Source organism: Ambystoma mexicanum, chromosome 8 (genome assembly GCF_040938575.1).
Source record: "Ambystoma mexicanum isolate Mex_15411 chromosome 8, UKY_AmexF1_1, whole genome shotgun sequence".
Taxonomy (NCBI): Eukaryota; Metazoa; Chordata; class Amphibia; order Caudata; family Ambystomatidae; genus Ambystoma; species Ambystoma mexicanum.
Window position 1 is genome coordinate 385,401,961 of NC_090929.1, and position 21,993 is coordinate 385,423,953.

General features: G+C 44.2%; 1 protein-coding gene across 13 annotated transcripts in view; it reads right to left on the reverse strand.

The window, feature by feature from the left end:
- Positions 1 to 21,993, reverse strand: part of GRIN1 (glutamate ionotropic receptor NMDA type subunit 1) — a 1,139,664-nt gene that overhangs the window by 163,098 nt on the left and 954,573 nt on the right. For all 13 annotated transcript variants that reach the window (XR_011268541.1, XR_011268543.1, XR_011268542.1 and 10 more), the window contains one exon: positions 11,154 to 11,315. Coding sequence is in view for 9 of the 13 variants with exons in the window: in XM_069609856.1 (XP_069465957.1) it covers positions 11,154 to 11,315 (162 nt within the window). In the remaining 4 variants the exon portion in view is untranslated. The remainder of the gene's footprint in view (positions 1 to 11,153; positions 11,316 to 21,993) is intronic.

The window sequence follows — 21,993 nt, forward strand, 5'->3', positions numbered from 1 at the left end:
AACTATTTTTTCTATGATTGGTGATGTATTTAAATTTTAGGGAAATTTTGTACAGGTTTTAGAAATATTTGATTTTTTAATTATCTTTTATTCAAATGTATGAAAGTGATGTATGAATAATTGTGATGTATATGAAATACAATTGTGAATATATATTTGTGTTATGGTTAATGTTGTTTCACTTAGTACTTATTTGGTTAATGTACTAAGTTGTTGAGACCTGGGAGACAACAGAAGGGTGAATCAAGTTGACATTTTTGATCTTTTGTTTAGGTGTTGTCCATAATTTGTTCTAAGGGGCATGATCGAAAAAGTCAGTAAATAGCTCCACGTCTCCTTCTGGTTTTTGTACAGAAAGGGACTGCACCAGATCAAACAAGGCCCTGCGCTGCTTTATAGATGATTCCACCTGTGGGAAAAACCTTTTTTTTTTGCTTCAGTAATAGCTTTGTGATAGGCTGATAGTGAGAGGCGGAAGAAATGCCTAGCTTCAGGAGCATAGTCAATGTGCCATTTCCTCTCAGCTTGTCTACATCTAGGTTTAGCTGCTTTGAGCTCTTCTGAAAACCAAGGTTCAGAAGGGAGGTTTTTTTGCTTTCCAATTTTTAAAGGAGCAAACAGATCAGCTGCTCCGCTGAAAGAAGCTTCTATTGATGCCAACGAGCAGGAAGAGTCCGACTTGCAATAAAATGTCAATGAGGCTACTAGTTGCTGGTTAGTAACCTTATTCCAACTGCGTCTAGGGATAGCAGGTTTGAGAGGCGGAGCAATGTGCCTGGCCTGATGGATCACAAAAGGGACAAGGAAGTGGTCCAACCATACTATAGGAAGCGTAGGAGAGATGGACATAAACTCCTTAGGGGCACAGATAATGTCAAGCGTATTACCTAGCTGGTGAGTAGGCTCGCTGAAAAGCTGGGGAAGGCCAAGGTCATCCATAAGAGACAGGACATGTGAGACCTGGGCAAAGTTTGTGGTGTTACCTGGAAGATTAAAATCACCAACAATAAAGAGATTGGGATAGTTAAGCTGTGGCTCCATTATGAATGCAGGGAACTCCACACAAAACAGACTGTCAGCTCCAAGAGGATGGTAGACCACCAAAATAGTCACTGTCAAAGAGGGAGATATGGACATCCAAGCAAGGAGACACTCCATTTTCGGAGTGTGTTTCAATGCAGTGATGACTGTTTCATGTTTGGCCTTGTATATGATAGCCACTCCGCCACCAGGATGTGATGCTGTGCGATTTGAGTGGACTATCTCGTATTCAGTGGGGAGGGCCTACACAATCGCCGGCCCAGACGACTAGCAGAGCCATGTTTCTGTAAGGCATAGAAAGGCATAGAAAGTCAAACTGATGGAGCATTATTAAGTCAAGGCAGTCAGTGGAATGGGCCACCACGGAACAAGTGTTAAACAGGTCACCTTTCAGGACTGCCCCAGGCGAAGTGAAGTATTGCGTAAGGTGTTTGATAAAGCCTGTAGGGAAGTTAGTGTTACATGGAGCAAGGAGAAGCAAGGTGCTGCGGTCTAGCTTACCGTGCCTGGCATTCCCATCAGCATCAGCCCCTTGCAGTGATCCATTTAAAAGACGAATAAAGCTCCTTCAATCCTCACATCAGATTCAGTTTGGTTTGTTGATCAATGTCTAATGTATGACAGTGGCAACTATTGAAATTGTGGTTGTCCAACAACTATTTAGCCAGGCTTTAAACTATGCAACAGCCCGCCTTTCTCTTTTCAACCTATTCATACATAGTGCTTAATCTAAAAATAGGATTCAATAGTGGATAATTCTGCTGGGTGAAGGCCACTCCTGATGGTTTATTGGTATTTGTGGGGTCCATGTGGGGAGTTGCCATACTAGATGTGATGTTATTTTTGCATCCTGTTGGGGTTCAAGGTTGATAAGCCCAAACAGCCAAACCAATACTTGGCTGGCATTCTCCTGATAACTCTTGTCTATGGCTCCAACCCTACTTCAAAAACCATTTTCAAAGCCAGACCTGAAAAGGCATAAGCCAGTCAATGTATCCAGAGAGAAGGGTTATTAGCAGATCTGTTTTGATAAGGTCCTCAAAATGATGTACTAACCGGAACAATATAAATCAAACCAAACCCAGCAGCTTGTTTAGACTCCTTTGTAGGGGCATAAGCATTTTAAATGATCTTTGTAAATATTAGTTTGTCTTCAGCGCTCATGTAGGGCATTACGATATATCTGTGGGCTGGACTTAATCATCAGGAAATTTTTAATACTACATTGACAATCCAGTATTTACAATCTAGACTGCAAATATGTATGTCAATGAATTTTATTAAAAAGTAAATTGTCAGGATGAAAAGAGCTCTTGGCTAGCCTCTATAGCTTTGAGATTGCCACGGTTTGGGTTGTGTCCTTACTCCCTTCCAATTCAGAACCAGACAGAGTTGTACACTGTATCATAGGACGTTTTCTGTTTTCGACTCTGAATGTAGCTGTAGTTGCCTTACACTGCAATGTCCAGCAAGCAATGACCTGAGTTACCAGTCCCTCTGTAGTTGGTTTGCACTACAATGTCTAGCATGAAATGCAGTTAGGTACCAATATCTTTGTAGTTAGCTTTCACTACTATGTCCAGCATTCGATGCTTTCTAAACTCAAGCTCTCCTCATAGGTTTCTCCAGAAACCTCACAAAAGCATTTTTGAGATTTTGGTAGCCGCTCTTGTGACATTCAATTGATTACTAGTTTATTTCTTGCTTTCTCCAGTTGACAACACAGTTGCAAATGTAAGATTAGGGAATTTAAACTTGTAAACAATTAAGCTGCATGCCTTCTCCTTCATACTTTCGTCAGCAGTAAGACAACTGCGAGCGTAACAAGGCACTCAAACCTGCAACAGTTTTACTTGAGTTTCTTCTCCTTTGTTCTTTCTCCTGTGATAATATCACTGCAAGTGTACGAATAGAGCATTCCAACTTGCAACGGTTTCATGTGAGAATATTCTCCTTTTCGCGTTCCACCTGCAAGTTCCCGGGGATCTGTCATGAGGTGGCCAGGACACGGCTATTGCTTTTGGATCCAGTTCCTGGGGGTAGACAAGTGCAGGAGGATCAACTAAGTTAGGGCACTTCGGGGAGTGGGATTTGGGACACCGGATGGCGAGATGCGGTATCCCTAACCCTGTAACACCGTTACCCCATCCTACTAGGTAGGATATGTAGGAACTTTATACCCACCCTTTCCCTTCACAAACACTTCCACACGGACAGCCCGCTCTGGGAGAAAACAGATTCACGCCCGAGAAGTGTACCTGACATGTCCGGCTATAACGGTCAAAACAAAGTCACACCTGACTTCCATTAAACTTCTCCACAAGGATAAAAGGCGCAGCACAAGGGCACCCTCTGAGCGATGCAAGCACACAAAGGAACAGCAGTTTGAGTCGGTAGCTGAACGAGGGGAGAAAGACCGGAAACCAAGATGGGTTTGCGAGGAGGGAAATACCCTTGACCTTTTCGGCAAGAAACTGTTACTTTCAAGAAACCTTCAAAGCAGAAAGCATAAGGCCAGGAAACCAGAATGAAGAAACCTACATTGTGTGTCGTAGATACCGAAGACCCTCCAGCATAACTGACCAAGGTGGGAGGAGCAGCATCCGGTGGGGTATTGTCCTTGACTTCAAGAACAAAGAAGCATCAGAGATATCAACACAGCTGGTGAGTTGGGGAGACCGATGCAAGATCAGAATGTGTCAGGGTTTAAAGCGGCAACATTTTATAACAAGTGCCGGAACGAACATTTTTATATGCGTGTGATGAATGACGCAAGTAAATCTAAACTGCTGATGAATGTTTGAACTTGAAAAGGGAAGATACAATACCGTTAACAGAGTGGTGTGGCACTGTGTGTGTGCTCAATCAAAGGTCTCTGTAAGGTATCCCGCCAAGAGAAACTAAAGCCAAAATATAGTGTGAAGTGAGTCAAAGTGGCCCTGCAACATTTTAAGCAAAACCCATTTCACATTTGAAAGTCTTTGATTTTGATATCAAGAGGATTCGAGCCCGAATGAGGGAGATCCATGGTCCAAGCCTGAACGAGGGAGACCAAGAGTAAACATTGTGCTACAAAGAGGTCCAAGCCAGAAGCAGGGAGACCCATGATAAATACTGGAAGCAAGAACTTGTGCATGTGAAGATCCTGATAGAAATGGAACTTTGCTATTTCTTTGTTACGACAGGCCCTCTGCAGTAAAAGACTGTTATTGGAAAAGAGACTTTGGCAGAAGGCCCTGATATCTATGCTCTACACTGTGACCTCATGGCAGAGAAGCAAAAGTGTACTCGAAGCTCGAACGTGCCGCCTTGCTCTGTGCTGAAAACATGGGGAAGGGAAGCCAACTGCTCAACCGTCCTGACATATTATTTCTTGAATATTTTTCTTTGTTGCATAGATTAATGTCCCACACTCTTTTGTATTTAGAAGTAAGGATTGGCAATAGGTCTATTAGTATAGGCCATTTTATTTTGAGAGAGACTTGACTAGGACTGCAATATTACTATTTGATGGTCGTATCTTGCTCCTATCCTTAGATTTAGGTTAGATAGACGTTCAACAAACCCATTGAAGTTCAATAAACACCCTTGAACTGAGATCACTTGTGTCAGTCTTCACTGTTTGATACCATGCCTTCCTTACATTACATAACTGTAAGTGTATTAACAGTGCATTCATACTCAGAACAATTTTACTAGGGGAGGTTTTCCTCTCCACATACTCCTCCTCTTCACACTCATCTCCTTCTTTGTCTGACACATTTTCTCCTTTCTCTGGCTCACCTCCTGTCACAAAAGGCTCCTGTGTGACATTGCCCATGGATGGTGGTTAGCCAAGGGGGCATGGTAGCAGGTACTGGGCTGAGGGGTAGTGTGGGGAAAATCCACTGACTACCCCATCATGCAACACCAGAAGGCAGGGGGACCTCGCTTTGCTGCGTTTGCTTCTGTCCCTTTCAGGGAATCGATAACAAGCAGTCATGTGATGCAGTTAGCACCTGCATGCTCTGCTCCACTTCCGGGGTTGCAGAAATCATATCCAAAACCACAGGGATGAAAGAGAGGAGCCCGAATGAAGACAAAAAAACACGAGCAGTGAACCGGTCACCTTACACATAAGACTCTCCACACACATACCACCTGTTTAGCTAAGGGAGTTGAGCAAGTTGATGGGGATAGACTAACCAACTCCAAGTCCGGGATTACAATTGCAAGCTATCCCCAATTTCAGGGGCTAACAATCTATCCTCAAACAAATTGCATAGGGAGATACATCTGCATTCCCTTAGGCCACAGAGAGTCTGGAAGACAAGATCGGGGCCCTATAAAGGGGCCTCTGGCAGAGTACGTGGGAGTCTAAAGATGGACCTTATTCTATGACGGCTGGTAAAGCATTCAGACGGAGTGAAGAAGCTGGAGCTTGAGACATGAGACTGGAGAACAAAGATATAGGAGACTAAGGGGCCCAGATTGGTAAGGGGAGAGAGAGGGTGACCCATAAGGCCTGACAGTGGAAAATCCAGGAAGCTGGGTAGAGGCAGAACTGCAAGAGTTTGACGAGAGAGATCCAGGAGGCTGGGGAGAGAGACACCCTGGGATCTGGGTAGGGAGACACAAATGGTTGCAGAGGGAGACTGAGGAATGAGGGGAGGGAGAAACCCAGGAGGAGGGAGAGAATGGGAGGCCCACAAATCTGTGAAGATACAGACCCAAGAGATTAGGGATAGGCAGAAGCAGGAGACTAGGAAGAGAAGTGCCCAGAAAGTTGAAAGGAGAGATTGTGAAATTAGTTGCCTTGGTTTAAGGTTAGCTGCACATTGACACCAACTAGAGAACCAACAAAATATCTCAATTTCTGACTTGTGACTGGGGAAGGTCTCCCCACACTACCAGGACTCAGATCTAACAAGAACCGAAGAACTATTGATTTTAACACTTTTGAACCTCCAAGAGAGGCAATACTGACACAGATGAAGGTATTTTGTGCACATTCATGGCCCTAAGGAAGTACATTTCTTTCTCTACTCTACCGTTTATGAAAAATATTTGCAAGGAACTTGGGGTTGGACACCCTGAGTTACCTGGGGAAACCCAGACGTGGACCCCATGCTCACTGTGCTCAGAGAGGCACTGCTCCACCTCAATGATGAGGCCCAACAAGGCTGAAACACGTGTATGGAGTTGCTATTGGTACTCTTGTTCAGAAGGGAATTGCCATAGCATTTCGGTGCTGGACAAAGACTGATATGCAAATGGATATTTCCCATCTGTGAAAGGTACAATAAGCAAAAAGCAATGGCTGCGGACTCTCAAAGTGGGAAAGAACCACAGAATAGGTAATCATGCAATGTTCTTTCTGGAGAGGGGCGCCTGCTACCTTTTTAAAAAATGTTTTCAGTTGCTTAAAGCCTTGTAGTGCAGGGGGTTTTCCCATTGTTGCTGCTCTACAGAGGCTCCATGTCAGACACTGGTGGTCTATTCCGATGGCGGCACTTGGAATCCAGAGCTGCAGTGGGCTCTCCTCAAACCGAGGACTCCAGTTCTATGAGGGATCGTCCTAAAATCAACACCCTCTGTCTTTCTCCTTCTCTCTTTTCTATCTCCTGCAGTGTTGGAGGCTGGTCCAGCTCCCCCTAGAAAGGGAAGATTGACTGTTGTTTAAGGTGCGAGGATACGAATATTTGTCACATTGTCTATACTCTTGCAGCAAGTAGGGCACGGTAACATAAGGAGTTGCCACCTTCTCGGTGCTCATGCTGTAAATAGTCATCATATTGGTCTTTACCCCAGACTCCATAGCCCGACAAACTGCTTCCAGCTGCTCCAGCTATAGTCCTAGATAATTTATTTCTATTAGGGTACTAGTTATGTCCGTCCAACTAGCCAACATTAGATTTTTCTGTTCCATTTGCTGTAGGCTCTTAGCTATCTTAAGTACTTCTGCTCTGCCTTCTTCAGAAGACTCTGGCGATTCACCCTGTGACCTGGTTTTGGAACCAGCCACAACATCGTTCATAACCTTCTTAGTCATCCCGATTTCCTTATCTTTGAAGATGAGACTGCAGACATTAATATGTAAACAGATGTTGTGAGCTTAAAGGAAAAGGAAATCCCTGCGCTGTTCTGGATCTAATTAAAGGGCTGGGTTACTCTTGCTGCCGGGTAAAGGGTTTCATTGGGAAAAGCTCATAGATTCCCAAAAGTGAAGGTAACAGAGTTGGTTGAAAGCCCTGTTTGTATTGGCGCTGGATCAATGACAAAGTTCATTTGCATCTTGACGGTATTGATAAATTGAAAAGGTCAGAACACATGGATATGTTATATAGTCTTGATTTATTTGGCATGTAAGTGCTAGTGGGTAACTTGGGACGTATAGTGCTGTTGATCACAGCCCCGCTGGCTCCAAAGTGGCTATCCAGCTTCCTTATTCAAGGACGAGCACATATCACCACTCCGCCTTGATAAAAACCTCAGTCGAAACACATGTTGGCTTTCCTCATGTGACCAAGCACTATTCATGCCAAGTTAACTACTAGCACGTACATGCCGAATAAATCAAGACTATATAACATATCCATGTGTTCTGACCTTTTCAATTTATCAACACCGACAACCTTTTCAATTTATCAACACCGACAAGATGTGAATGAACTTTGTCATTGATCCTGCGGCATTAATAGATTGCACTTGTTAGAGTCTACATGGTGTTATAGCATTAATATTTCTTGAACCTTTGGCCTTGCTTCCATTTGTAGACCTGTTGCCATCCCTTGAGCCATTGTCATATAATTTTGTAGATACTGCTATAGGGTTTCATTAGTGTTTGACAAACTAATCTAATTGGTCTATACTTGCAAGATTTTTCTAGGGTGAGTAAGGTGCCCACTTGGAAGAAGTTTTGTAAGAAAAGATTAATTATTAGGTCAGGTAAGAATGGGACACAGAGTACAGCCGAGGACAGGGTTTGATATACTGTTATGTGAGGAAGGCATGGTATCAATAGTAGACACAGGGCCTCATTATGAGTTTGGAGGTAGCCATGCCCTTAATTAGGGCATGGCTACCCCCAAACCCGGGTCCGGGTTCCGTGAATGGGAAAATACCAGGCCATTCCAACCTTGGAGGGCCCGGTGTTTCCTCATTCAGGGGACCCGGTCCATCCCCATTCCAATTTGAGCCCCCATAGGGCTCAATGAGAATGGGGAGCATGCTAACAACTGGCCCGTTAGCGGGTCCCACGAACGGACCTCGTAATGGGGCAGTAAGGGGTTAATGGCTCCGGCACCTTTACCGGCGCCGTTAACCCCTTACCACCCTCCTCGTAATGAGGCCCACAGACACAAAAGGCCTCATTACCAGGTTGCCGCCGGCCTCAAAATACCGAATCCGCCGTCTGACTTCCCAATGCCACCGGGACATTACAAGTCCCGACGGAGTGGAAAGTCAGGCGGGGGTTTCAGTAAGTCCCCATTCCAGTGGAGTCCCATAGCACTCCACAGGAATGGGGACTAGGAAGCACCGGCACTGTTGCTAACAGTGGCGGTGCTTCCATGACAACTCTGCCTACCGGGGCCGTTGTGCCCGACTGGGTCAGATCTGCTGGGCGTGGCGGCCCCGGCAGGCAGACTTGTAGTCTGGCGGTCCAGAAACAATGGTGTTGGTAAGCTTACCGGAATCCTTGTTTCCGGACCGCCACACTGAGGCCCAATGGATACAAGTTTCGAAAACCTTTATTTACACTTTTGACTGGGACGTTAGAATTTGAAACTGGCCCTAGTAATCTCGACCATTAAACAACAACAAAACACGTCCAAGTCAGTCTGGTCAAAATAAAAAGGCGTACACTAAGAAAACCTATCCTTGCCCTCCTTCTTAGAATAACAATTTTGTTAAGGGAATACAAAATGAAAATAGTGTCTCAAAGGTCTACAGAGTTTCTCAAAACACAAAGGATGGGTGGATGGCACAGTTCTGTCAGTCTTTCACCCTTTGTCTTACTGGTACAATTGAACAGTTCACTCTTAGGGTTTCAACTTCCGGTAGCTCAATCACTTCTTGAGGCTTCGCCCATCTTGTCAGTAATACTCAGTTCATATATTCACAATTTCTCACAGTTCTGCACAGGCTTCCCTCTGCCAGGCTTGAGCCTGTTTTGTTTCACTTTACCACACAATTTCTCACTGTCCTGCACCAGCTTCCCTCTGCCACGCTCGAGCCTGTCTTGCTTTCGTGGAGGTTCCCTTCCCTACGTTTTTATCTCAAATATCTTTCTCACTGTTGAAGACTTTCGAGACTGCAAGGAATTTCTGTAGACATCTGCATGACCACTTTGACTTCTCTTTCAACAATCCTTTAATTTGCAATTTTTGCTGGTAAAACCAATGCCTCTTGGTACTTGTAGTTCTATTCTGTCTCACTTCCCTTCTTGGTCTTTCGCCACAGTTCTTATTGTCTACTTTCGCCCTGTTGGCATAATTCACAGTTCACTTTACTTTTGCCATCTTGCCATATTTCACAGTTCACAAATATCACTTTCCTCTTATTCAATGTTCTTTCCTAATTGCGGTTTTCTTTTCCCTCTGCTTTCAATATCTTTCACATTCCATAAACATTTCACAGAGACTTTTGAATGTGCGACTTGCTCTTGCAGGAACACTCTGCTACTTTGTATCTTTGTCTTTTAACAATTGTCCTCTTCATTCGCATTTTATCGGCACGCGTGCAACCTTCAACTTTACAAATTACAGCCACTTTCCCTTTACCATCAACCAGACTTTTGTTTCCCTCGATAACTCACCAGCTATGTTAATTGGGTTTCTTTCATCTCATTTCTGTAGCTCGAGGCCGTTACCAAAGACTCTTCTGCTCCTCCCTAACTCCGCCATTCACCCGGGAGGGTCGCATGCCCCTTTCTGGCAACTTGAAGGTTTCTTTCCACTGATCACTCAGCTTTGCTTTGCCAATGCTTGCGGCCTCCTGAAAGCATGGACATCTTGCCTGGCTTTCTCTTGATACGTTCCACTGCCGATCAGCCCATTGGCCTTCCACAGCCTGGTTCACAACAGCCTCTGAAGAGCTGTTCCTTCTCGTTCCCAGCCTCTCTCAAAGTGTGCTTGTGTGCGCCACCTTTTATCATCACAGGGAGTGCTAATAAGTGTCAGGTGTACATTGTTGGAGTTAAATGCCTGACTCTGTCTGGCCTCATAACAAGGACAGGGCCAATGCAATTCAGGGGAGGCAATCCTAATCTCATTCCCTATCTTGGACCAGTTGTTAATTAATGTTTGTGATGGGTATAATTTTCAATGGGTTAGAGCCTAGTGGGCTTGCTATCTTGTTGGTGTCTGAAATATTGTCTAGTAAGGTTTAGGAGAGCAAATTCTGAGAGTTCTTGCAAGTCCTTAAATGGGAATTGTTGGACATTAAGGTGTACTCGGCTAAAAACGGAATCTGCTCACTTTAGCATAGTGTAGGTGTTCAATGGAACATTAAGAGAGAGCTTGCCTGGTTCCTCCCACAGTATAGTTCATCATGAAAAATGACAAATATAAATGTTCCCAGTGAACAGTCACTTTCCTTTTAACATCAACCAGACTTTTGTTTCCATCGATAACTCACTGGCTATGTTAATAGTTTTTTTTTTCACACTTCTATACCATTTCCAGTGCACAGCACAATTACTCATCACTTCCCTTCTGCAATACGGAAGAAATGCTGTGAAGCTGCTGAAATGAAAATCTTTATCCTGCGTCTCTGCTACCTTTGCCGTTGCCGATCCCCTCTTCTATTTCTCTCCCCAACCCCATTCACAAACTTGACACCTCAACCACTGCCCCCACCCAAATGTGAAGGCAGGATGTAGGCATTTGCTTTGCAATCAATAATGATTTTGATTCCTGTTTCAATTACCTACGCTAATGTACACTAAATCAATGGAAAATGTGCTCCTGGCACTTCACATTCAAACTCGATCCCCAAAGCATGATTACAGCTTTCCATCGAGCATTACCCACAGCATCAAGTCTCCTACACATGTCTATGCACATGTGACGCTTCAAAAAAGGAAACAAATGACAATAGTAAATATGTTAAATGAATAAGCAGATACAAACTTGAGAATATTCAGTGAGACATTCTGCTTCCATGGGCTGTCCTTCCTCATCCCAATGCCAAAGCCAGAGCGGAAAAATAGCTCTCCTGTGGTCACCAGGTCACACTTCTGGGAGGCTTCGAACTCCAGCACTGCAGAGTCCCAGATGAAAGCATGGAGTTTGCTAGGGATAAACAAGAAAGGCTCAGGTCATCAACATGCATTATTTGTACACAAGCACATTCATCACATTCACAAACATGCATGAACAAATGTAACCATATCTTCAGCACTAACCTGGCTTGGGCATGACTTCAGAGTAGTCCACTCCTGCCCTGTTCCCATTAACCTAGGCAAGGCTGTAACAAGGATTGTTGCCACCAAGGTTAAGTGTCATATTGCCCCATTCTTTTCTTACCAGAGAATCTAGCGCCCTTTGCTGGTGGCGTCCAGTGCAATCCCCTGGTCATGCCTTGCTCTCAATTCACCCTAAACTGGGGTTGGTTAATTCCTACTTATCAGACGTTTAAATCTGAGAAATCACAAGAATGCTTTTATTCATATTCATGGCTATAATGGTACAAACCCATTAACCTTGCAGGATTCAGTATATTTTAAATAATATACTCATTTACACCCCGCCAGAGATTCTAGAGGGCAGAGACGTGGGCCGCCACAGTTCATCTGTAGAAGTGTCTCAGTTGAGCTGAGTTGGAAGATTCCAGGGGTATTCAGGCAATGCTAACACACTGTCCCAGTTTCTCTCTGTTTGTGGTGCCCTGTCCATGAACAGAGTGATGATGTGAGGGAGTGACATGGGTGTGTCACATACTATGGAATGCTGACAAAGTGTCCAGCGTAAAGGGTTTCTAAGTGTCAGTGGCGCCTACAGCACCCAAGACCCATTGCAGGAAGTGGCAGCGCATCTACAATAGTCAGTGAACTTGAAGTTCAGGGATACAACAGAAGATTATATTGGCTCTGTCAAACGACAGGAGAGCTAAGTCTAAATACAGGTGGAGGAGAGGAGGTGCGGATGGGAGGCAAGGGAGGAAGAGACGGCAGGGACGCGGGAAGGAGTTGGAAACAAGGGAGAGCAGAACCCTCGGGAGACCCAATCAAGCAATAAATCAGCCCAAATGCAATATGTTTCACATTTCATACTGCACAACAAAACAAAGCATTCATTAACGGAAGACCAGACCAAATCATAAGTTGATGAGAAACCTTTTCTAATGGTTTCGTTATACTTTCCAGTGCATGAGCACCAGTCTCTTTGCCACATTGATGGTTCGGAGCAATTGCTTTTTCGATGCAAAAGGCAAGGAGAGCATGCAGCGTGAGTAGCCCAAAAGAGGCAACTTTGACGTCCAGGGGATCGTAAAGGACAGAATCGAGTCAATTTTGGACATAACTTCGGACCAAAATGTCCCAATCTTACTGCATGACCGCAGCACATGCAACAACGTGCCTAATTCTCTATTAAAGGACCAACCTAGGCTTGCAATTGAGAGGCGTGTCTTAAGCATTCTAATTGTAGACCCGTCTGGATGGCACAAAATCTTTTTATAGATACATCCGAAAACTAGGTCTACTCTCATATTTATGGGCAAGCCGCAGGTTTCCCTAAGTCAAAGGGACTGAGGGAGTTTCATGCATCAAAATGGATGCAGAGGGTCTGCAGGTTCTACTTACGTGTAACAGAGTTGGAGGTTCACAGACCTGGAACACATGTGCTTTGCTTAGAGATTCAAGAACAGTCTGAGGAAATAAGTAGCTCGCTCTCCCACTATTCTCTACCTTACAAATAAATGTAAGAAACTCAAATGACACCATTGTGCCATTGTTGCAGAAATCTTTTACAGCAAGTAGGCCAAGATCCATCCATCTCTTCCAATTCAGGACTTGATTATGTAAAACATTGCAAGCATCTTTGTGTAGCAGGAAATAGCCACCTTTAATAGAAACAGTTTCACGACTAGTTCAAATTATCAAGCGCAGCATTAAGTGTGTTTATGCTGTTTACACTCAGAGGACAGATGGGCCTCAGTACAAGTTGTGCGGAATGCGTTTAACGGTGCCGGTAATGGTGCTGGTGCCGTTAAACGCATTCCGCACTATTACGAGGTTCCCTCGCGGGACCCGATGTGGATGTCTGGTTTATCCAGACGTCCATACCGGGTCCCGCAAGGGAACCAGGGATCTAACAACGGGCCTTCTTGTAATGGGCCCGTTGTTAGCTCCCTCCCCATTCCCATTGAGCCCTATGGGGGCTCGAATGGGAATGGCAAAGGTCCGGGTCCGGGTTCCCTAAATGGAATACTCGGAATGGCCCGGTATTTCCCCATTCAGGGAACCCAGACCCAGACACGGTTTTGGAGGCAGCCATGGCGCCAATAGCGACATGGCTACCTCCAAAGTCGTTGGGCCTCATTACGAATCAGGCGTTAAGGGGTTAACGGCGCCGTAAACGGCGCCGACCCTTAACACCTGATTACAAGGTCCGTTAGCGCCATGGTGATATTAACGCCTGCTTTTTGCAGGCGTTAAAATCCATGGCGCTAAGGGACCATGGTGCTAATTACGCCACCGTAATTTACGGTGGCGTAATTAGCGCCTTCCCCACTCCCATTAAGCCCTATGGGGCAAAAATGGGAATGGTGAAGGGTAAAATGGGAAATGGGGATTTACCGCCCCACTCACCTTGGAATGGGGTGGTAAATCCGCCATCCGCCATGGTGTAAACACAGTTTACACCATGGTGGTAAGGGTACGACCCAGGCGGTAACTTACCGCCTGGGTCGTAATGAGGCCCGTAATGAGGCCCATGGTGTTCTAGTGTTAGGGGGTGTGCCTAAGCACACCACATCAATCCGATTGTGGTCAGTGTCTGGTGTGGGAAGCAGATTGGCAAGTCCCACAATTTAAAGGCATGATAGTACCACCTAATACCAGAACTTATTTGAGGCTCTCCTGTTTACCAAACCTTGTGCCTAACGAGCGCGGAATTACTAATGCTGAGTTGAGCAGTACTGACTGCAGGGATGTTGTTTTCCACGTGTCCGAGGAGATACTAGTTACCTGCCTTGGATGCTGTGAATTTCTGGCTATCTGTTCCCCCAACCGCCAAATCCTATTATGGGTTGCACTTTAAACAAAGTGACCATTTTTTCACCTTAAAAGACCCAAAATATATGAATGCAACCCATTTAATTTGAGCACAGTAATCGTGTGGAACCTTTAAATGCGTGAGAATCACCAATTGAATAATTGCCTTCCCACATAATAGCAAGTACCTGCAGCCATGAAGGCTTGAAGAAGAAATGTTTATTATAAAGATCCGAAACCTAAGTGCTTGGGTCCACTGTATGTTCGAACCATTGTAATTCAAATCCTTCTTTGCTTTAACATTGGAAATAGACATGTGTTTCCTCAAAATCCATTAACTGGTTGTGTATATGTTAGGCCATCGTGCTAGACTAAGTATATGAATTATTGTTTGCATCAGACAGTCTAAGTGTTTGTACATACCCTTGTTTTGTTTATGTCACATTCAATGTTTTTTGTAATGTTATGGTGTATGTTGGATCCTTACCAAATATACTTTGTTTGTTTTGAATTGATTTTTGTATTGCTTTATTAAATTGCTTTAAATAATTATTTTTCTTTTTTCCTTCTATGTGTGCTTTTATATAGGGATTTTCACTATGTTCATTATCAAAATGTGCAACATGCTGTAATCAGAGTGCCCTAAAGAGGTTTAAAAACTTGGGGCTGAACCCAGAGTCAAGGAGAGTGTGCCCAGGTATTCCCACCGACACTTATGGGCACAAGGGGGACCATGGAATTATGAAGTAGGTAGAGCACATGTCGCAAAATTCTCATATTGTCTAACCTAAATCAATTTATCATGAATCCCACCTGATTCCTGTGGATGAGCAGTGTGTATTGGGGTCAAACTGCGCCGTATAGATTTTTGTCCGCAACTTTGCATCCGCATTAAGCAGTGATATCGGCCGATATCTTCATCTATCCTTTTGCTCTAGGCCCGGTTTAGGAACAAGTGTAATTCTGGCATGATCCTTAGATGGTGTGGTGGTTCCTCAAAGAGATAATTAGATTAAACAGTTTGTTAAGGATAGATAAAGAACATCCTGGACGGTGTGGCAGGTCAGAAGAAGGACATGGACTTTGATTTTCCATTTTAGTTTAGTTATTTTTAATAAAAAGGTGCAATCTCCTAACTTTCCCTAAACTATGGGTGTTCCCTACCTAACAAACTCACTAAGGTGCTTGTCAGTTGTCGGTGCAACGTCTTAAATCAGATTCAGTCCACTGTCCAAAGCTAACCTATTCAGATTATTCCACTATTATACTAAGGAACAGGCAAATGACTCCCTTCTCCTGTTGTAAGGCTTTTCCCACAGATTCAGGTAAATATGGACCAAGTAAAAATGTGTTTTCGCACATTTATCATCAAGTTATAAAGTTCAGATACTGGGCTATTCCAGGTCTCAATCTGTTCGTTTACTTGTTTTCTCTTCTTCCTTTGTTGTTGTTCTTCACTTTCTTACATCTTTTTCCTCTAATATGATATCTCAACACTTTTCTCTTTATTCTCACAAAAGTTCTTCCAGTCTCTTATAATTAACTTTTCATCTAGCTCAACACAAGCTGTAAAGTTCCAACCTTCTTTCTCTTTTCCTTTTAGTGCTTCTTGTATAGTGGGACGAGTATGAGCGTTTCATTAATGATTATCACTCCCTCGCTGTATTTTCACTACTTTGTTTTCACTGGGGCGGGTATGAATGTGCCAATAATGATGATCACTCTCTCTTGGTATTTTTAGTACTTTGTCTCGACTGGGACGAGTATGAATGCTCCAGTAATGATTACTATTCACTCTTGGTATTTTTAGAACCTTGTCTCGACTGGGACGAGTATGAATGCTCCGGTAATGATTACTATTCACTCTTGGTATTTTTAGAACCTTGTCTTGACTGGGACGAATATGAATGCTTCCATAATGATTATCACTCTCTCTCTCAGTATCTTCAATACTTCTTGTTGATTGGGACGAGTATGATCAATCCAGTAATGAGTATCCCTTGCTTTTGTCCCCCTCCCGGGTCTCCTGTTTTCCCTATTACCTGTGTTGTGTAGTGTAACATCAATGGGGCCCTTTGTGGACTGGGACCTGCTTCTCTTCGTGTCTGAGCGACATACCTCGTTGCAACTGACTGAATTGCTGCTGCGTTGCTCTTTCCTTTGCTTCGTTATCCGACAACACTTCCTCCATGGTATCAGCAATGTTTATGGACCAATAGGTCCATCGCTTCTCGCCTGAGGTCACGCCACCACTTTTCCTCTCCTCAGGCCAGGCTGACTCGCAGTACGTCCTCTCTTAGCATTCTCGGCCCCTTCCTCTTTTCAACATAGTGTGTTGATGGCTTGCGGTCATTCTCTCTGGCACTCAGTACACTCTCTCCTCACTTCAGGTTTCAGAGTGTCTTCTCCTTCCCAAAGCGTCACTTTGGTGCTGATTCTCCTCCTCGCATCGGAAGCAATGCTTCCAGGACTCTCTCAGCTGGGCAGCACCAGCTGATTCGATCTCTCTCACTTTCCAGCGCCCCGCCTTCTCATTTTATGGCGTTCTTCTGGGGATTCCCTGGTATAATGTGCAAGTCCTTTTTGTCTTTCGAATTATCATTCAATACGGTTCTACTGATCTTCTTTGTCCCCGTTTCCTTTAAAGCTTTCTCTCATAGACATGAATGGTACACGTGGTGGACAATAACAAACTTTAATTTGTTCTTCATGTCTTCCTTCATAGGATCTTGTTGAAGAGAGTGTAGTGAGCGTAGGTTTAGGGAGTTTCTCACTGGAACGGGAGACCTTTACCCCAAAGGGGAAGTCTCTCCCAGTGAGGTCCTGCTTGCCTCTACCCCTAGCAAGAGTGTTGCATAGCGGGCTCACCTCCCTAGCCTCACCAGGAAAGGGTCCCTTTGGGGAGAAGGGACAGAATCCCACAATTTGTCACATACTCTTTCCCTTAGTTTACTGGTTTCCCTGTATTCAGTAAGCAGAAACCGACTGAGGAATTGTACATTCTCTTGTTCGTGTCCCTTCCAATGAACAACCTTGAAGCAGAATGGCTATAGGTCTAAAAACCATCTCATTATTTGTGGGTTGGTATCTTTTCTGACACTCATCCATGTTTACCCTAGCCTCACAAAGGAAAGGCTCCCCCTTGGGGAGAAGTAACAAAATCCTGTGATTCATCACAACAGTCACATAAAAATCCCTCAGCAAACCATTGTGGACGAAGTGTTTTACTGGGCTTAAGAGAGGATATTGTCTGAACCACCTCCTTACTAGCGATTAATCTCTCCAGTGATGTTCTTTTTGATAAAGATTTTAGACAAAAGTTACTCTCCTGTAGGGCTAAAGGGCAAAATTATGAAAAGTGGAATTCACATCACACTGGCCCTTCACCCTGCTGCCTCCGGAGCTCGGCATGAGGGGGCTGTGAAATGGAACAGACTTTCCATTCCCAATGAGTAACCTCTTGATGACCACATAATCCTGTCTCTCCAGAATTCACTGCTATTGTTTGAGCCAGATCACCTTATGTTCTGGAAGCTTCTCAAGACCTTCCTTTCCTCCTCCACCTTCTCTCTCCCTCTCCCCTGCTAACTCCTTCCTCCCCCGTTATGACTGACTTCCTGGTTCCCTCTAAATATTACAGGGTCCCAGAACCACTTCCGCCCAGTCCTCCCACTCTCCCTCCCATCCTTTTTTTTCCCTGTGCTTACCTGCTCTCCATAGCACTTGCCCGTTAGCCTCCCCTTAACACCTTCACTTTCCCCCTCACCTTTCCCTCCCACCTTAGCACTTATCGCTCTGACCTGCAAGTCCCATGTCCCCCTTCCGCGCATTTCTTGTTCTGCACTTGCACAATCTGAATGTCACAAGGCCTGCTAGGACCGTTATTGTACCTTTCTCCCTTGTCCCAAGCCACCTTCTCATTTTTTCTTGTGGCACCTTGAAACACCATTTGTTGTATTGGCGCCCTACAACTGTCCAATAAATAAATACATTAAATATGAATTGGTGTGTTCTGGGGTAAACGTGAGGGATTTTGCCTTGGATAATTAGGTTAGACTGTGCGGTTATGCTGATTTGTTGCCCTAATGGGGGCTGATTTTAATTTCTAACTCCATGTTTTCTAGTTCTTCATCCATACACTAGTACGCCTACTACTGGGCTAGTGGGGGTCGGGGACAAAGAGCAGCAGCCAGTCGCTTTACAGTGCTGGTTCCAGATAACATCACCTTAGTGCATATAGTTATCTGATGCTTAAAACATGTATACCTCTATTGTGTAAAACAATATGTTTTTTTATGGACCCTTTGTATTCTTGCTCCTCTACCTGCACTGGCAGGAAACCCGAACCTCTACCTACTTCTCTGTTCTTTGCATGTGAACGATCCATAAAACTGGTAACTGGCACCCATTTGACTCACAGATCAGTTCTCGTCATAGGCAGATTGTTGCTACAGTGCGTGGGGCATTCCGTTCTTGCCTACCAGCCGTGTGACAAGCAAAGTAAGAGTGCTATTATGGAATGTGAAGGGTCCCAATAACCGTGTTAAGAGGAAAAAGACAGATATTGCTCCATTACATGAAACACACTTCCTTCAGAAAGATGTGAAATACATTGTAAAGAGTTTGGATAATGTGGACATTTCTAGTAGCAACCTAAGCAAATCCAGTAGGTTGAATATTTTGCTCTACTCACTTGTGACAATGATCATCAATGTAGTGTGTCACGTTATGTTTGTGGAAATAAAACTTGAGGGGTGCATATTATTCTTGGTAATGCCCTGAAATGTGCCCAGAGTAAGTTCTTTAAAGAAGTGATCAATCTGCTCACTCATGGGTGTAATCTTAGGGGGGGGCAAGGGTTTTTGTCCCCCCAACTTTCGTGGCACACCATTTTGTCCCCCTCATTTGACTAGCGCCCTGTTCCTCTGAATGCCATGCCCCCAACATTTTCAGTAAAGTTACTCCACTGTGGTCACTCTTTCCCCAGGGAAAGAATTATAGCTGAGGACGACTTTAATTTAATATTAATGATGCACTGGATAGTGCCTGTGTGAGGGGGTTGCTGGCTATGCTGGCCAAAATAGAACTAGGTGTATTGATGCAGAAGTTTGATATTATTGTCCCAAGCCATTGCTCTTACCCACATGGAAGTGAACACACCTACTGTCCATTTCATACATTATTTACATTTTGTTAATCTCATGGGGATGGGGACAATGGAAACACTGGTCCTGTCTATGTCCGCCTGTAAGCAGGTGGTGTAAATCCCACCAGGTCAGACCTGGCGGGAGTGACACCTCCTGCCTGCAGGACTCTTAATCAGCCAGTCCAGAAACAGCGGTGGCGGCAGTTTTACCGCCACCGTTCTTTCCGGACCGGCAGGGTCATAATGAGGCCCAAACACTTTGGACATAAGAACACAGCCTGGACTTCCCAGTCAGTGCTTTCACTGTTCCTGTGCCACGAAAATCTTAGTAAAGCCATCCTGTGGCGTGAGGAGCTGATTCAGGACTGCACTAACTTCTCAACACAAGACAGTCTACATCAACAGCCCAACCATCAGGAAAATCAGGTATCCAGTGCCAGTGAGATGCATTGCTTAACACACTCCCCCTTTCATAGGGTATTTGCACACTTGGGTTTCTAAGGCTGCTGTAACCCTGATAGCTTTACAAGCCTTTATTCAGAATATTTGCATCCTTACCATTCCCCTTTCATAAGGTATTTGCACACTGAGGGTTCTCAGGCTCCCATAACCTTGATAGCTTTTCCAGCTGTCACACAAAATATTTGTACCTTGTAACAGTGTATTCTCTGTTGGGTTTCTCAGGCTCCCGTAACCTCATCAGCTTTTGTAACCTTCACTTAATGTGTCTGTCGAGTTTCTCAGGCTCCCGTAACCTTGTCGGCTCTCGTCGCCTTCACTCAATGTCTCTGTTGGGTTTCCCAGGTTCCTGTAACCTTGTCGATTCACATAGCCTTCACTCAATGTTTCTGTCAGGTTTCTCAGGCTCCCGTAACCTTGTTGGCTCTCGCCAATCCTATTTGGCTTGGCAGATATGGTCCGTTGTGTGAGGAGCTCAAGGACCCGGGCACGCTCAGGTGGTCTGGTCTCAGCACCAGCTACAGATCTGCAAGCCCTACACAGCTTCTTCATGGTCGCACAGCCAGAAGAGACGATTGTCTCTATGTCTCTCCCTCTGCTCTAACCTCGGCTTCCCGGTCGGGTAGAACGCCAACCCTCATGAATTCTGCTAACGCTTCGCTCGCCATCCTTGCTGCCACATGCTCCGTGGCCCAATATGGCTCTGCCCGCCCAGGACATCAATGATGCAGAGTCTCTCCTCTGCATAGCGGTTCTCTTCCCTTCATAGGAGTCTCCTCTCTTATATACATCAGAGGAATACACAGAACAGTGTCCTTCTTCGCTGGTTGTGGTGTTCAAGCTGTGTTCAGCATTGACTGAAGCTAAAAGAATGAAAGTATGATAGCTGGGTGTTGTAGTCAAAGAGTTTGAGGAAATGTCACTATTCAATAAATCCAAAGTGAGATCACAAATACGAGGGTTCTGTTGCTGCTCTTTGTCTGTGGCATTAAGGCGATCTCCAGCATTACCTGACGTCAAATAGATAGGAGAAATGTCACTATTCAGTGAATTCGAAAAAGAAGTATTCAAAACAGAAGTAACAGTCTTTTTAGTTCCAATGTAGGCAGATAGATTTCTGGGCAGGGAGTTCCTTAGAATGGGAGTCCTTGACCCTGAGAAGGGAGACCCTCCCAGTGAGGTCCCACTTGTCCAGATCCCTAGGGAGGGTCTTGCTGAGCAGGCACACCTCCCATGTCTTAAAAGGGGTGGCTGGCATGAAATGTAGAGGTGCACTCTTATTATTTGCAAATTGTTGTTTATCAATGGTTCAACAGAATTACCCTTTGTACTAATGCTATTTAGGTGCTCCTGTGTAGGTCTTCGCTAAAAGACCATAACAAAGTAGAACAAGAGAAAAGGTCCACCACTGACCTGGTGGACAAACAAAGGGCACACTTATGTCTGACAAACGTCAGTAAATGTTACATCAATGTTAAAGCAAATATAATATTTTATTTTAGTTGGTTTCCTTCAAGACAACTATCTTTTCTGAGTTTAACATATATATCATGAAATATTTTACATTTAAAGTACACTTTGTATATTTGTATATTTACACGGTAAGTACATTGTACATTACACAGGAAAATAATTTCAGCAATTTATAATCATTGTGGAAGAACATAAAGGTTTATGACATTAACATTGTCTCAGTCAAAACATGAGGTTCACATTCTCACAAAACGAATGTACAACGTGTTTCGGACTAGCCCTTCTTCAGGTACAATTTTCAAGCTTTAATTTTCCTGTAGTTTAGAATAAAGATAAGAAAATATAGGGCTTGTGTTCAGTTTAGGAGTGTCTATTGGGTTTCAACAATAGCTGTTAAATAATGAAAAAATACAAAACTGACCTGTGTTTTTAAAGTGCCAATAGTGACTGGACCAAATTCTGCGGGATCTAATAGCTAGTTAGATCTTCTAGATGTTAGTTATATATCGAACTGATACCTAGTAGAGAAATACATATTTACAAAAACTAATCATGAGTCTATATGTACAAAAACTGTACATGTGGTCTGGTCTCAGCACCAGCTACAGATCTGCGAGCCCTACACAGCTTCTTCATGGTCGCACAGCCATCCCAGTTGCTCTAAAAAAGTGCTGGG